Source organism: Dysidea avara, chromosome 13, assembly GCF_963678975.1.
Source record: "Dysidea avara chromosome 13, odDysAvar1.4, whole genome shotgun sequence".
Taxonomy (NCBI): domain Eukaryota; kingdom Metazoa; phylum Porifera; class Demospongiae; order Dictyoceratida; family Dysideidae; genus Dysidea; species Dysidea avara.
Genome location: NC_089284.1, coordinates 8,565,995 through 8,581,620, shown reverse-complemented (window position 1 = coordinate 8,581,620; position 15,626 = coordinate 8,565,995). Strand labels below are relative to the sequence as shown.

At 38.2% G+C, this 15,626-nt stretch overlaps 1 protein-coding gene across 1 annotated transcript; it reads right to left on the bottom strand.

Moving 5' to 3' along the window:
• Window positions 1-2,574: 2,574 nt before the first annotated feature.
• LOC136242141 (uncharacterized) lies at window positions 2,575-14,710 on the bottom strand. Its single transcript, XM_066033547.1, has 22 exons — window positions 14,324-14,710; window positions 12,640-13,162; window positions 12,371-12,414; window positions 12,282-12,318; window positions 11,871-11,983; window positions 11,668-11,736; window positions 11,566-11,619; window positions 10,818-10,865; window positions 10,471-10,527; window positions 10,291-10,413; window positions 10,046-10,237; window positions 9,833-9,940; window positions 8,884-9,081; window positions 8,657-8,835; window positions 8,333-8,504; window positions 8,116-8,280; window positions 6,312-6,415; window positions 6,211-6,256; window positions 3,525-3,614; window positions 3,325-3,470; window positions 3,083-3,269; window positions 2,575-2,971 (listed from the first exon to the last, which is right to left on the bottom strand). The coding sequence occupies exons 1-22, from the start codon at window positions 14,627-14,629 to the stop codon at window positions 2,720-2,722; spliced, it is 3,213 nt and encodes a 1,070-aa protein (XP_065889619.1). The 5' UTR covers window positions 14,630-14,710; the 3' UTR covers window positions 2,575-2,719.
• Between the last annotated feature and the right edge of the window lie 916 nt (window positions 14,711-15,626).

The window sequence follows — 15,626 nt, the reverse complement described above, 5'->3', positions numbered from 1 at the left end:
AACATGGCAAGGAAAATAAAACAAAACATGACAACACATAGCTAAAACTAGCACGTAGCTAGCTATAAACATTTAACAGTGACATAAATTAAGCCCCATTCAGGACTGTCACGTGGAAAAATTCTGCCAAGATGGATCTTATTGTCTAGATTATTGTGCATTCCTCAATGGTTTCTCTCTCAACTACATGTATACATTATGCATTATGGCAGTGGATACTGAACCGAAAGTCGGTTCAATACATGAAGCTGTACTTGCCATTAAACTGACAGTAAAATTTAGACAAAAAAGGGTCACTAAACAAAAAAAATACCACAAAACTCAACCAGGGCTCGAACCCTGGACTACTAGAACTGTAGGCAAGTGTGCTAACCACTGCTGCTAGCTAACCACCTCTCCTACTTTGTAGTAGTCTCAATGTATAAAGTAAGAAGAACTGGCAGGTGAAGAAGAAACCAAAGCCGAACCCGACCCTAACCCTAACGCTAATACTACTTTTCGCATCCCCAAAAGTTGAATGCTCAGGGCAACTACTAGACGCAAAAATAAAAACCTTTTGGTTCAGTAACCACTTTGAGCCAGTTTCATAACGGTGTACAGCTATTTAGGCTATTTTTAGTATCCTGGATTCTATTCTTACATTGGCTACTATACTGGCCGATTAATCAGTGGCTACTGGCTGATTAATTGGTTTTGATTAAATCAAAGCCGATGTTAATCTCCACTGCGCTGTGTAATAATGATGTGGGGGGGACTAGACATAAGTTATTTGGCATTTTGAGTTATGTTTTGATGGTTTAGCAGTGACTACAAGCCATGCCCATAGTAATAAACTGTCAGGTTTTAGGCCATTCCCAACAGTAAACTGAGGTTTTATGTTCTACGTAGTACCAGCCACTTGTCTGTTTATCATGAGTAACTTTTACTTGTGGTATATATCTAATTTTACATTTTAGCCTAGAATGAGCTGTATACTAATGCTTATGTCACTAATATTAGTCATTATATAATGATGAGAATGAATGGTACTGTTGTTAGTGTATATCGGATCAGTTATTGGAATCGGCTATTTTTGTTGCTTAATATCAGTTATCGGAATAATCGGCTAATTTGGATATCAGTGCAATGCTACTTTCATCAACTGTCATTGCTGTCTATCGTAAGCTAGGGTTAATGGGTATGAAACTCCATTCTCATCATTATAAACATAAGACAATTGTTCAGTACAGCTTTAATTTCCACCAGTATGGTCCTCTGTCAAGGAAGATCTTCCCATATGTTTCCTTAAACATGTTTTAACACTACGAATCAACTGCTCCCAAAAACCACCCCACCAACGAGCCTTTTATATTAATTTTGCAGACTTCTTCAGCATAGTGTACCTTCCTGACTTCCCCTCCAGTGGAGTGACCACAAGCACACTGGCAGATGGTAATGAAGTGCAATTTAATGAAGCACAAAGTTATATGACTTTAAGGAAGACAAGAGAGCCACCCTTCTCTTGAGCCAGCTTAACTGAGGAGCACATGCTAGTTGTTGCTATCGTAAATTATCTCTAATAGTACAAATGTATGTTTATTAGAGACTGGCGATTGCATTCAAATATATGCAATTGTGGTATTACATTTTTGTCTTGCCAGTCGGTGTCAATAGCTTTAGATGGCACTTAGGAAACCTTCCTCACCACTTTTAGTTATTCCCTTGTTTCGCTACTTTTTTCTTTGATCCCCAATCCAACTTAAAATTCCTAATTTTCCTTCTTACCTTTTTATGAACTGAGACATAAGCAGTGCATACCACATTAAAAGAAAGGCCAAGGTTATTGACACTGATTGTCATGATCAGTGTCAATATACCTGCAGATATATTATTGATTACTGTGCAGAAGGAGTATGTGGTACAACAATACAAGTGTGTGTGGGGGGGGGGTATAAACAGTTTCTTTATACGCAGTACAAATGACTATTTTTGATTTAACATTCTAGGCAAATCAGCTGTGCTGCCTGCCTAGTAATTAATAATAAAGGATAAAACACAGTCACACAGTAAGGAATGTTCTTTATAAAGTGTTCTAAAGTTGGAGAGGTGACTGCCTGCTGGCTGAGGCCGTTCCACAATCTGATGGCTGACGGGTAAAATGAGTATAAATGACTATTACATCTTGAGTGAGGGAGCTGATAACAAAATTTATGGTAGCATCAGAACATATTTCCAAAATCTTGATATGCTGTGATTCAGAGACATGCAAGCAGATTTGTCACAAACAGCTACCCATAGTCTATATACTAGTGTAACAATAATCAAGCCTACAATGTAGATTACATCTGAAAGTTACAATGATTTATAAAAATTAATATCAAACAATTTAGTAAACATATACCCTGTAGCCAGTCTCTCATCCCCTGTACCTCACATACTTGCTATCTAGTGCAACACATGATGTTGCAGTATACAGTGACTGTTAATATGAACATGGCATAATCCAGACAGTTGAAGAGCCACAATCACCATTATCAGGAGCTTATAAATGCCATTATAAACTAACTGGAATACCAAGGTCTGAAGGTGTCAACGTTATAGTGAAGATTCCATTGTAATGATTCATGCTGATAACAGAATTAGTACATTCTTTAAAAATTCAATGCACTAAAAAAATTTACGGTGTGTGTGTATTATGTACTGCATGTATGTAATTCGTTCAATAAAATAATTGCTAGTATCAATTATACATTCTAGAGGCATCAGAGTCTTGTCTCCTAAAACCAGTCCGTGATGAATTCTTGTTAATTTCCTCCTCAATGGCTGACTCAAGGTCGTTATGGTTGATAGTTCTCTTGTCTTCTTCCCTTAGAGCAGCTCTGGATGCTGCCCTGAACACAGCACTCTTAACACTACCACCAGTAACCTCATAAGTAGCCAGTTGGGTAAAATCAACATCATCAGCCACTGGAGCTTCAGGTGGTAATATCAACTAGACAGTAGAAAATATGTATTACATTTTTTGGAGAGCATAATACCTATATAGCATACTGTCAACTAAAACTAAAACTTTAATAAGCATTATAGTCATATGGATACATACCTTCCATAGCCTCTCCCTCAGTGCACGAGGTGGAACTTCAAACAACAACACAAATTTAAGTCTCCTGAAGAATGCCTTGTCAATGTTATCAATGAGGTTAGTGGTGAGGATGACAATTCCTGGGAATCGTTCAATGTGATAGAGTAACACACCAACATCAACATTAGCATAGCGATCAGTTGAAGTGCTAGAGAAATACAATGTTAAATATGAATAGTTTTGAGATCACATGACTTTCTTACCTCATGTCAGTTCTAGTTCCAAACAATCCTTCTGCTTCATCAAACACGAGGATGGCATCAGTTCCACGTGCCTCCTCAAAGATACTGTCAATATTCTTAGTACTCTCACCGACCCACTTGCTCAACAGTTCACCACAGTTGATCACCTTATATGGTAGTGTGTACTGGATTAACAACCTGGACTATCATATCTGCTATACCTTTAATGGCTTTCCTACTTCATAGCCTATGGCTTCAGCTGCCAGTGTCTTCCCAGTACCAGGTGCACCATGGAGTAGAATTGTAAGTCCCTAGAGAAATGTGTAAGAACATTCACTTTGATGTCACATAGACATTTTCTTCACTGTACAAGTTAATCCATTACATTATAGAGTACGATAGTACTGTATAGTAGGGACCACAAAGGAGTAGGCGTGGCCCACAAAAAAACATCACCCAAAAACCAGCCTCACTATTCCCAGATGACGATGACGCAGTATTGGTTAGGCAAAACTAAGCCCAAACAAGCCTTCAGATCAACCCGAAATACTTTCAACAAGTTGCTACGGAATTTAAATTAAAATTATTTAACAGAATTTTCTAGTGACTGACTGACTGAGTAACTGACTGATGCCTTCAGACAAGTGTAACATAATAACGGCTAAGGCTATGAGCTTGATTTTTTCACTGTTTGATGTTGTTTTGGCCTGAGAGGTGCCTTTTGGCATACCACAGTAAGTTCAATGGACTTACCAGTGTCCTCCTTTGTATCCCATTCATCTTTGCTGACAGCAAAAAGTGTTGATTTGGCGGTAGCACATGATGGCTTCCTCTTCATAACGGAAATCATCCACATTTTTCATAGTGGCTACTTTGATTGCAGAGGCACTTTTCAAACAGTTCTTGATTTGTAAATTGTAATATTGTGTAACAGGTTGAACATAGCTGACAATGAAGCATTAATGGATACGTCACTTTTCAGACAATAATTGATATAACTGGGGAAATAACACTTCTTATTGTTTTACTGTGATGTAATATCATGCACTACTCCAACTTGTTTCAGTAATTTTTATCGATGTGCTTTGGTCCCTACTCTAGCTGAAAATTCCAAATCTTTTTGTGTACTTGTTGTATAGTAAGGACCACAAAGGTTTGGGTGTGGCCCACGAATAAACATCACCCAAAACCAGCCTCAATTTTCCCCTCTGATGACGATGAGGCAGTATTGGTTAGGTAAAACCAAGAGTTCATAATAGAAACTAAGCCCAAACAAGCCTTCAGATCAATCTGAAACACTTTCAACTAGTTGCTATATAATTTAATATACCGTATAACAGGAATGATTCGTAGAAGAAAACATTCATGAATTTCGTGATTTTAGATGTATTTGTGAATGTTTTCTTGCAAAACTTTTCCTACAATTTAAAAACTTTTTAACGGATCAGTTGATGCAGCATTCATATAACGAGTGCATTAGCAGGTTTCTACTCGCCTTGCTAATCGCTAAAAACTGCTATATATGCGTGGCTGCATAGCCAGTGAGGTGCAAGACCATTAGAACAGAGATACAAATTTCAGAGATACAAATTTCAGCGACAGTGCTACTCACGCAAGAGAAATGGGGCAAATACCGGTATAATTGCAGCCCAGCGATTCACTGTACTAGAATGGCGTGTCTTACTACAGTCTTAGCCTCGGTTTTAGTGCCGCCCCCAAGGCTAGACGTGTCTATCGTCCGCACTCATTATTGTAAATGCCTACTTCTCCAGTGAAGCAGTGATCATGCATGGCTACTAATACGTGTATATAGTATACAACATGTCAGAGTTGAGCCATAAAGTCAAGTGTTCCCTATCCATGATTAATCCGTTGTAGGCATGCGCCCAATTATTAAATTACTTTATGTAATAAATCGCGAACGTTTTCTTGCGAATGAGGAAATAGTAGATCATTTGTGAATGCTTTCTTCTGCAAATCATTCCTGTTATACGGTGTATATATATTAAATAGAATTTTATAGTGACTGAGTAACTGACTGACTAACTGACTGAATGATGCCTTCAGACAAGCGTAACTCGATAATGGCTAAGGCTACAGGCTTGATTTTTTCACTGTTTGACATCGCTTCAGCTGGACACGTGCCTTTTGGCATACCGCAGTATGTACAATGCATTCTTCATGGACTTACCAGTGTCCTCTTTTGTGTCCCATTCATCTTTGCTGATAGTGAAAGGTGTTGATTTGGCAGTAGTGCGTGATGACTTCCCTTCATAACAGAAATCGTCCATATTTTTGGCTACTTTGATTGCAGAGGTGCTTTCCAAACAGTTCTTGATTCGTAATGCTGTGTAATGGGTTGAACATAGCTGACAACGAAGCGTAATGGATACTTCACTTTTCAGACGATAATTGGTAGCTGGGACGTGTGGCGCCATTTCTTTCTTTTGATGCGGTATGCGTGGGTTCACCAGTACTTCATTTGCAAAAAAAAAGTTGACAAACAAGTACATACACAAAAAAATTTAAATTTTCAACTAGAGAGGGACCATGGTACATTGATAAAAAGCACTGAAACAAGTTGGAGTAGTGCCGGATATTAAATCACATTAAAACAATAAGAAGTGTTATATCTCTACTGTACATTTCCATCATGGTATCTTGAGCACAGTATGAATATAACACTTCTTATTGTTTTACTGTGATTTAATATCCGGCACTACTCCAACTTGTTTCAGTACTTTTTATCAATGTGCTATGGTCCCTACTCTAGTTGAAAATTCCAAACTTTTTGTGCACTTGTTTGTATACAGTTATACCACAACCAGTCACATGCTTGAACATATTATTTACAGTGATAAAGGAGGTACAATAAGATCATGTTAGATATAATATAAGTGTACATACCTCAGTCATCCTCTTACCAAATCCCCATTGTCCAAACAGTACTGAACTGTACAAGTGATACATGAACATCATACATGTAACATCTTAACATAGTAACATACCGAGCCTTCTCAAACTGAACAATTTCCTTTAGTTGTTTCATCAACCTCTCCTCTACTACCACCTCATCCAGTCCACCAGCAGGAACCACACGACGATGGAAGTCCTACAAGTACAAAGTGGACCATAACTAACTGAAATAAGATACCTTCCCTAACATGGAGAATGTAGTATCTAAGTTTGTATAAATGCAACAGGTAAGTTGAATATTACTACGGTACCGCTCAAATGCAACGTCATCTTGCAAAAGTGCAAGAGACTATCCTGTTTTGTTTGGGATGAATACTAAGAACGAAACTGGTGTCACACCATTTAATTCGAGAGTTTTTAACTGCTCACACTCTCACAAGACGATGTTGCATTTGAGCAGTACGTACCATACCTAGCATCAAAACTTTCATTTAATTAACTGGTTCATATGTAGCATGAATATTTTAGGCTTAGGGCTTAGATAGCAACCATAGAATATCAACCTTAGTACACCCACACAGCCAGGGCCTATGTAGCTACATAGCACTATGGGGAAGGCATAACTTAGCGTACACTCTAAGGAGATCTGGGGGGCATGCCCCCAGAAATATAGACTATCTGAGATTGAGTTTATTTAATATTTGTTTGAGTGTTGTATTAGGATGGCTGTTCTATTAGGGTATTTCAATCTTGATATGTGACTGAATTTGACAAAACAAGGCTTCGACGCACAAAGCTTCGTTAGGAGATATGGCGATTTTAAGTAATCATTGTGTAATAACTTCCCAGTGCCTACAGCTGTGCAAACAAAATTTGCACCAAGTATGCATCTATTTACTAGCTATCACTGAGTGGGTGTATACATTTCTGATACCCAAAATTAGCCCTGTTTTGGGCAGCTTTTCTCGAGTGGGTAATAATATCACAGGTGATAGTAATAGGGTGGGAGGGTGGGGGTGGACGGTGGTCTTAATATAGGGGTATAAAATGAAGCAAGAAGACGATTGGAATCCAGAGGCCAAGTTTGGGCTCTCCATGGCCCTCAAATCACTCCAAATTGACCGAGAACACTATTGGTGAGCTCTCTGTGAAGTCCCAGCTCGCTACACACCATTATCACAAAGCCATGGCCATTCAATGGCGCCAATCTCCCACTCGTGGCTTTGACAGGGTCGGAAGAAAGCTGCCACAGAAACCAGACTTGCCAGTCCTGAAGGAAGTACAGTGTGGAATGTGATAGTGTATTAGGCCAGCAATCCATTTCTGGTAAAAACGTAAGTTTGATTTTGTGTGTGTGGAAGCCTTGTTATGTGAAATCCGGTCACATATTTATAATAAGCTTTACACTAAATACATGTCACCCAGGAAATTTTGAATGTGAGAGTGATTTAACAGTTTAATATAATAGCTACTGTTACTGAATATTAGCTTACAGTATTACGGTGACTGTTCTATTAGAGTATTTGTCCAAAGAAGGGCCAGGGGACACAACCCCATGTATTACATGTTTGATTTTTCATTGCAATATACATGTAAAAAGTAACGCAAAAAAATTATCTGCCATTCAATTTTTACTAAAAAAACAAGACATATAAGCATTGTTTTTTATTTACTGTCGATATTGCAAAGATCATGTTACGTTAGCCTCCATTGTCTCTAATAGAGCAATCATGATTAGTAAGTGATGTTAGCTCTGAGATAATTACTTGTCAAAAACACAGCACTTGCGATTTTTTTTGTATACAAGTTCATAAAAATTTCATTTTCTAGTTTCTATAAACTACATGACACACATGTATTAGTTGTTATAAGGTCTAGTTATGTAGTCATACATACCTTCATACGTAGTCTTCCTCTTAGTTGCAGACTAGCTCCCTTCAACAGGTCATCTTGTGTGATTTGAGGATTATCTCCATCACGTGATACTGCAATACTTAGAGCTGACAGAATAGCATTCTTAATAAAGCCTCCTGTTAGTTCATACCGCAATGACAATGCATGCTAAGGGAGTAAAAGAAAATTAAGTTGAAACTCCTTGAGTGGGGAGCCTTACAAGATCAACGTTTTCAGCCATTTTCATATCAGCTGGGATATGAGATTCCCATATTGCCTTCCTCAACAAGTGATCTGGCTGACGGAACTCTAATGCTATGGTGATACGACGATGCATGGCTTCATCCAGATCAAAGGGACGATTGGTGGCCATAATGATTAGACCATCATGTCTGCATGAAAATAAATGGAAAAAAAAACAAGGGGATACAAATAGAAACACCAGCAGACACCACATACACAGTGGACTCTCTGGCTACTAACACAGACTCACTAAAACACACATACACACAAAACTACACTACATTGATCCAACTCTCCTCACCTCTCAACTTCTGTCAACAACAAGTTCACATTATGTCCTCCATGTTCTCTTGTTTCAAAGATGGCCTCACACTCATCAAAGAACAAGATCGCATCATTGATCTTAGCCTCTCTGAAAATGAACTTGAAATTCTCTCCAGCTGCCATTCCACCAAGAGATGGAAAGTTTATTAACAAAACCTAAAAACAATAGTTAGCAATAGCAAGACTTACGTAAAAAATATATACCTTTTTACTGAGCTTGTTGGCCAGAGCATTAGCCATCATAGTTTTGCCAGTACCAGGTGGCCCATGGAACAACAACACCATTCCTGCACCATAAGTGATTGCATCATCCAACCCCAACTTCCTACGACATCGCTTGTACGCCTCAAAGTTGCTGACTGTGTCATAAATCAACTGCTTTTGTTCTTTACTAAGTATAACCTATATGTGTATGTATGTTGGAATTAACCTCAATCATTTAGTTGCATGTGTGCAAAGAAATTTATGCATTCACGTTAACCCTTAAAACCGCACGCAATTATTAATAAAACTGAAAAACGCATATGCCGATATTTCAGTCACAATGCATGACTAAATAAAATGCTGTAACTTCCGTACAGTAAGTGCTAAGGCTATGCAATTTGTACTATTCTATCCATGATGTTATAAGGAATAAACAGTACCTAGGGTTTTACCCTTTGGAGAAAGCATAAGGCCGAAACTTGCCATGAATACAAGTTGTCACAAAACACGAAAACAACTCATTACATAAATACATACCTTCAGAAAACAGTTAATAACTTCTGCCTATGGAGTGCTGGTAAGAACCATTCGATTCTCCATTCAATGATAAATCACGTCTTACAAAGCTCAAACATTTTTATTAATGGCAACCGATGCAATGTGTGTGAAGAACAGGAAATACAGTCACTATTCTTTGTGATGTCACAACAAGTGAGCGATTTGTTGTTACAACAATTATTTACTCATCTCAGTAGCCCAATGAATAAACTTTCCATTGATATAAGGTTTTCAGTTAATAACGTTAGACAAACTTTTCTGTGCTGGCTGTTTAGAAGCCATTCTTTAAGCATGCATTACTTGTCACTTTACGTGCTTTTAAAAAAACGGCTCATATATTGGCCTATGCAGCTTTAGGTTAATTTTATATGCTCACTGTGTGCATGCGTACCTGTTCAAACTTAGTCTTAGGGAAGTACAAGTGTGATCCTTCCACTACTTCTGAGAATTCTGTATCCAGTCCAACACAGAAGTCAAGCATACGACGATCTATCTCAACCTGTAAAAAATAGTTACACCCACACAAGGAACATTTTAATTAGAGCTTGTGTGTGGATGTATGTACACAAACACACACACACACACACACACACACACTACTCACATTGCAATTATTGGTGTCACCAGTGAGACCAGAGTTGTGTACAATGATCATTCCCTCCCTCACTAATGTGCCAGACTTGTAAAAATACTTGCGATGAGCAATCTCCTCCTCCAGGTCAGCACAGAAAAGACGAAGCAGTTCACCAACTGACGTGTCAGATTGAACCATGGACCGAAAGTGGTTAGTCTGAAACTACAGGAAAATACCAAGGTCAATTGTACTTAACACTAGTCACACATGCGTACTTTGTTTGGCTGAATGACGGCTGCCATCAGACGCAAAATAACATTCTTCTCAAAAGTTGTCAAGTTACGAGACTGGACCATCCTCTCTAGTCGAGGTACCCAGTTGGTGGACTGACGTGTGATCTGTAAACAACAACAATTGTAACACTGTTTGAATAAACAACACAGTAAACTGCTTACAGCTAATCTCTTTTCACATTTCTTTTGCTGAACTTTACACTTGGACTCTGATTCTCTCTGTGGACAAGCAAACACAATAACATTGGAACATTGTGAGTGTGTAGTGTACACCACTGCATTGTATTCTAATGGTATTTGACTAATGAACAACACAAGTGTGCTACACATTAAATGCCTAATGGTGAATTATGCAGTATAAATTATCGTAACTCAATTGTTGTATTTTATTGCAACTGAAATATGTATGTAAATATTATAAGAAATTTATGTGTTACAGACTGAAACAGGAAGATACTTTCTATATAACGCACAGTGCAGGTACCCCCAGTTATTATGTTTTTACATACCTTTTGTCTCAAGTATCGAGTAGTAGAAAATCCATCATCATATTGTGCCTACATGTAGCAACAATTTAGCCCATATTACGTACACAGGATACACTATGTAATGATACACATATTGTAGACAGCCACTGCTAATTCTGAGCAAAAATATATATATTAGTCAACTTGACTATCTATCACCTGGGATTGGTAGAACACATACTGCTCTACTAGTAAATTTTTATGAGAGCGATGTGCCTGGAGCTTGTGGTACTTTAGTTCTCCTAGTATCATTACAGTTTATAGAGTGTTCGCTGTCATAATGGTCTCATCCTATATACTAATAAAAAGTGACTAGAAATGTACTGTAATTACCACATATCAGCAACATCTTTTACAGCCATATAAATTGGTCAATGAATTGCAGTCAACAGGACAGATATAACCTGTCAGGCATTGAAACCTGATTTCTAATGAAAATGGTAGTGATTTCCCTCAATTACAACTGATTTAGGACCCAAATTTCAACCGTCAATACCCAGAGAGAAATGACTTGCAAGAAAAGGGACATTTTCCACGCAAGAATCTTGCTTGCAAGACTTGAAATTCTTGTACATCATTTCACCTAAATTATGTCTAAGTTTTCTACTACAGTGATGTGTGAGCACTGTTCCTATGTGTACAGATGTACCACCATCAGTGGAAGTGTTACTAGTTTAAAATACCGTTTGCAAACTACTCTAATAAAGCAATCACTAATCAAGTCTCTCACTTCTGTTTCCATCCTCTCTTCTATCTGCTTCACTTTGGTCAGGTTGTAGATATACTGAGTAAACAAAATGATGTTAACAACAGACAGTAGTGACAATCCCACCTGAAAATGATCATCAAGATATTCCAAGTCCTTCTTGTAAGGCTTCAGCTTGTCAGGATCTGTGTCGTCCTATACATCAAATTATAAAATTATACTAATGCTACGACCAAGAGTATATCCCAAGAGTGTATCTTGCTACAACTTTACAAAAAGCTATTTATCCAAGATGGAACATTTTGTGGTCCTTGCAAAAATTCAAGTACCTGTGTTTCCTCTCCTTCTGCTTCAGCTGGTGCACCATCATCTTTTTTCTCTTTTTCCTTTCGCCTCTCCATCCTCAACAACTGGTCTAAGTCCTGAATATCTTGTTTGTTTTCTGGAGTGTGAAACAGACCTAACTATCTGATACCATATAGAGAGTTTTATGAAAATGATTGGCGATGACATTACACAAATACACTGACACTGTATCCATAAGCAGGTCACTGTGTAATGAGGTCACGTATTATCTCAATTCAATGTTCCTAAAGTGCATTACTCATAATGAACTTCCCAATACAACACACATACAATCACCAGCTTAATCTGAGTCAGGAGGCTTTCAAATTATAAAAACAAGAGTGATGACCATAATAAACATGTAACCATGTACAAAGGAAAAATAAGCCACATACCCTTTTCAGCTTCACCCTGTGGTTGCTGCTCAGTGTCCTACAATAGACAATACATGTCACACACTGAATACAACACACAATTCACTTACAGTTTCATTTTCTGGAGGTGGTGGCTGGAGACTGACCACTTTAACTAAACAAATATAAAATTCAGTGCAATTCTAAGCAAGAAGAACCATGCTAGAAATATTAATTAAAATTGGTGGGCCATTAATGAAATCTTTTTTGAAGACTACCAGTGACTATCACTTGAATATGTACAGTAGATTTGTCTAAGCAAATATAATATGGAATTCAAATTGCTAATTCAAATGTTAAAATCGGTCGAAAACACAAACTTGTTTAATTAAATACATACCTTCCTCATCATTAGCTTCCTTATCAACTCCAGAGTCTTCAGATTTATCCTGTGTAGTTTGGTCACGAAGATGTTGATTTTCTGGCTCTGCTACAATCACATCCGCCAAGTACGTTTGCTCAATCTTCAAGAAATCGCCTTGTTTCAAGTCAGCCCCCAGTAATGCCTTACAAACGTCGGTCTCGATATATAATTGTTGTGACAGGATGTACGTATGTTGAATATCTGGGAACAACCCCTGCTGCATGTGTAAACGATCTTGATCCAAAAATTCAAGAACTTCACGTAGTGTTATGTCCAAGAATAACGACAAGGAGATAGGATCAATGCCGATTCCAAAAGTATTGTCTTCCCGTTCAATACCAGCTTGTCTGGCTAACACAAACATCAACAGTTCTGTCTCGTTTCGGGACAAATTGAACTTGCGACACAGACGTACGACTCTTGGCAACCTAACTTCACCATGCTTTTCTTCAGTAGCCTTCAACCGTAACTTTACGATCTTCTTCAGTCTCTCTTCAACCTAGAAATCAAAATTTCTAGCATGCACATGTGTGTTATATGGTCCTTACTTAGGTCAACACATATACCGTATAGGGGGAAAGTTTCGATGGACAAAGTTTTGCAGTTGAGGGCAAACAAACTTATTTGCGGTTAAACTGTCATGGTGGACTAAAATATGGTGGTGCCTGCTCAAAGCACTTAGCCTTGCATGTAACAAACAATGTACGGTAATTTTGTCAATAAGTGGGCGTAGCTCACGACGATTATGATGCATACATATATTGGCACCTGACAACTGGTTAAAGTGGGCATGGCTCTACATCGGGCATACACACAGCAATGCACATGGCTTCATGCATGCTCTTAGACTACTGCAACACACTTTATTAAATGGGTGTAGCTCCAGCTACAGACAGTGATGCACAGTCCCAATAAGTGGGTGTGGCTCACAAAAGAAGCTGAACTACTGCAGGACCTTCCACGTTGTCAAGCAAATTAACTTATTTCACATGTCAACCAATCCAGACAGATACTCATCACAGCTAGCAGCAGCATTCACAGGGAAACTTTCATAGTTTTATATAGACAAAACCGTAAAATCTGCAAAAGTCTCACCCATCAAAACTTTCCTCCAGTATGGTACTATAATAAATAAACACAAAGAAATTTATAGCTGCTTCATGCTTGTAATTTTAGTTGATATTGACTTAGCAACTTATAACTTATTTCAGTGCAAATGATAGAGAATTAGCTATGCACTCAAGTCCGTGGTTGTACTCTGATCAGTTTTCAAGACAATCACATGTTAAAGAAACAAAACAGATGATTGGCTATTCTGTATCTTGGCAATCACCTCAAAATAATATTTTTTAACACTGAAACACAAAGTTAAAATGTTTTGCTATTTATAAATGCAAGGTGGTCTCATGTATTTGATATACACTACCCAGTACCAACACAAAATCAAGAGATTTCAATCAAGCAATTCACAATCATTTTTAGAGGCAATCAAAGTACTTTTGGATTTTCTGCTAGATTAAGCAATCAAGAGCATCCTTGGGTGAAATCAAACAATGACATTGATCAAGCAAAATGTACTGCATATATAACAGTGTGTTTACAGTATGTTTAAGTGATCCTACACAGCACATTTCATGATCTGCACACGACTGTTCCTGACCTCACTCAATACTTCTGTTTGTTGCACGAACTCTTCTGCAGCCACTGGCTCGTTGACCACGTGTGGAGTCATCATGTCTCGCCTCAAATTTTTCTTACTCTGGTTCACTCGCTGCTTCATGCTTGCCCAAGAACAGTAGTCGCTCACATATTGTTGGTTCACTTCCTTTGGGTCGTACGGATCATTCCCAGTCTGTGCCAACAGCTTGGATGTCCGGTTTGAGCAGACGTATAGTACGCCTGGGCATCTCTCCTTGATATCTGCTAAATAGACTGTCGGGTCTGATAGAGTCTCTTCTTCAGCCATCTCTGGAACCGTACCACTACACTACCTTGCGCTAGAACTGGCGCGCTTCAGCGCAGTCACGTCACGTGATTACCACTGTCCAGTCATGGCAGGGAGTACGGAAGTAGTTTCCGTATATCCGTATTTAGTGCTAAAAATAGAATTCGGGATACTAAAAATAGTCTAAATAGCTGTATAATGTATACATAGTTGAGAGAGAAACCATTCAGAAGACAGAACTTTTCACAGCTTAATTTATGTCGCTGTTAAATGTTTAGCTATGTGCTAGTTTTAGCTATGTGTTGTCATGTTATGGTTTATTTCCTTGCCATGTTTTATTGTGCGTTTAGTCACATGTGTCCAAGGTATTTGCAATCATGTATTTGAACATCCTAATCGTGATGGTTTCGGCTGGTCCTCAGACCATACACACCTGAGATACATGGGGCAATAAAATCGTCAGTATCTCATGATAATCCTTGGCTATAACTATAGGCACAGCATGCAGACCCACTACTGAATTGAAACTGGACCAATATCCATGCACAAATGAAGAACTGAAAGTTGCTACTATATATAGCTTGAACATAATGGTCAGCCATTATAAGGTCAAATGAATTGATGATTGTGATATATAAATAGCTCCTTCAGTTGTCATCTTAGAGTCAATCCAACCATGTCTCTCATTTTGCACAGAAACCAATCGCAAACTGATAGTACATGTGCACATTATGGTGCAGCAATACATTTTGCTATAATATAGTAAATATACCTCTCACATGTTCAAAGAAATCTTCAGTCTTAAATTGCATGCATGCACTAGCTACTTATTTTTATGGACCTATATGCATGAGCATGCAGCCATGTTCTGATCAACTCAGTACAGCTAACTATTCAAACACACTCTTTAAACAGGCTGTATAGGACCAGGTGTTCATGCATTTATATGCATGTGCATGGGATCTTTAAACAGCTAAGTTCTGATCACTATCTATAAGGTCTGTAGGATAACTGGTTT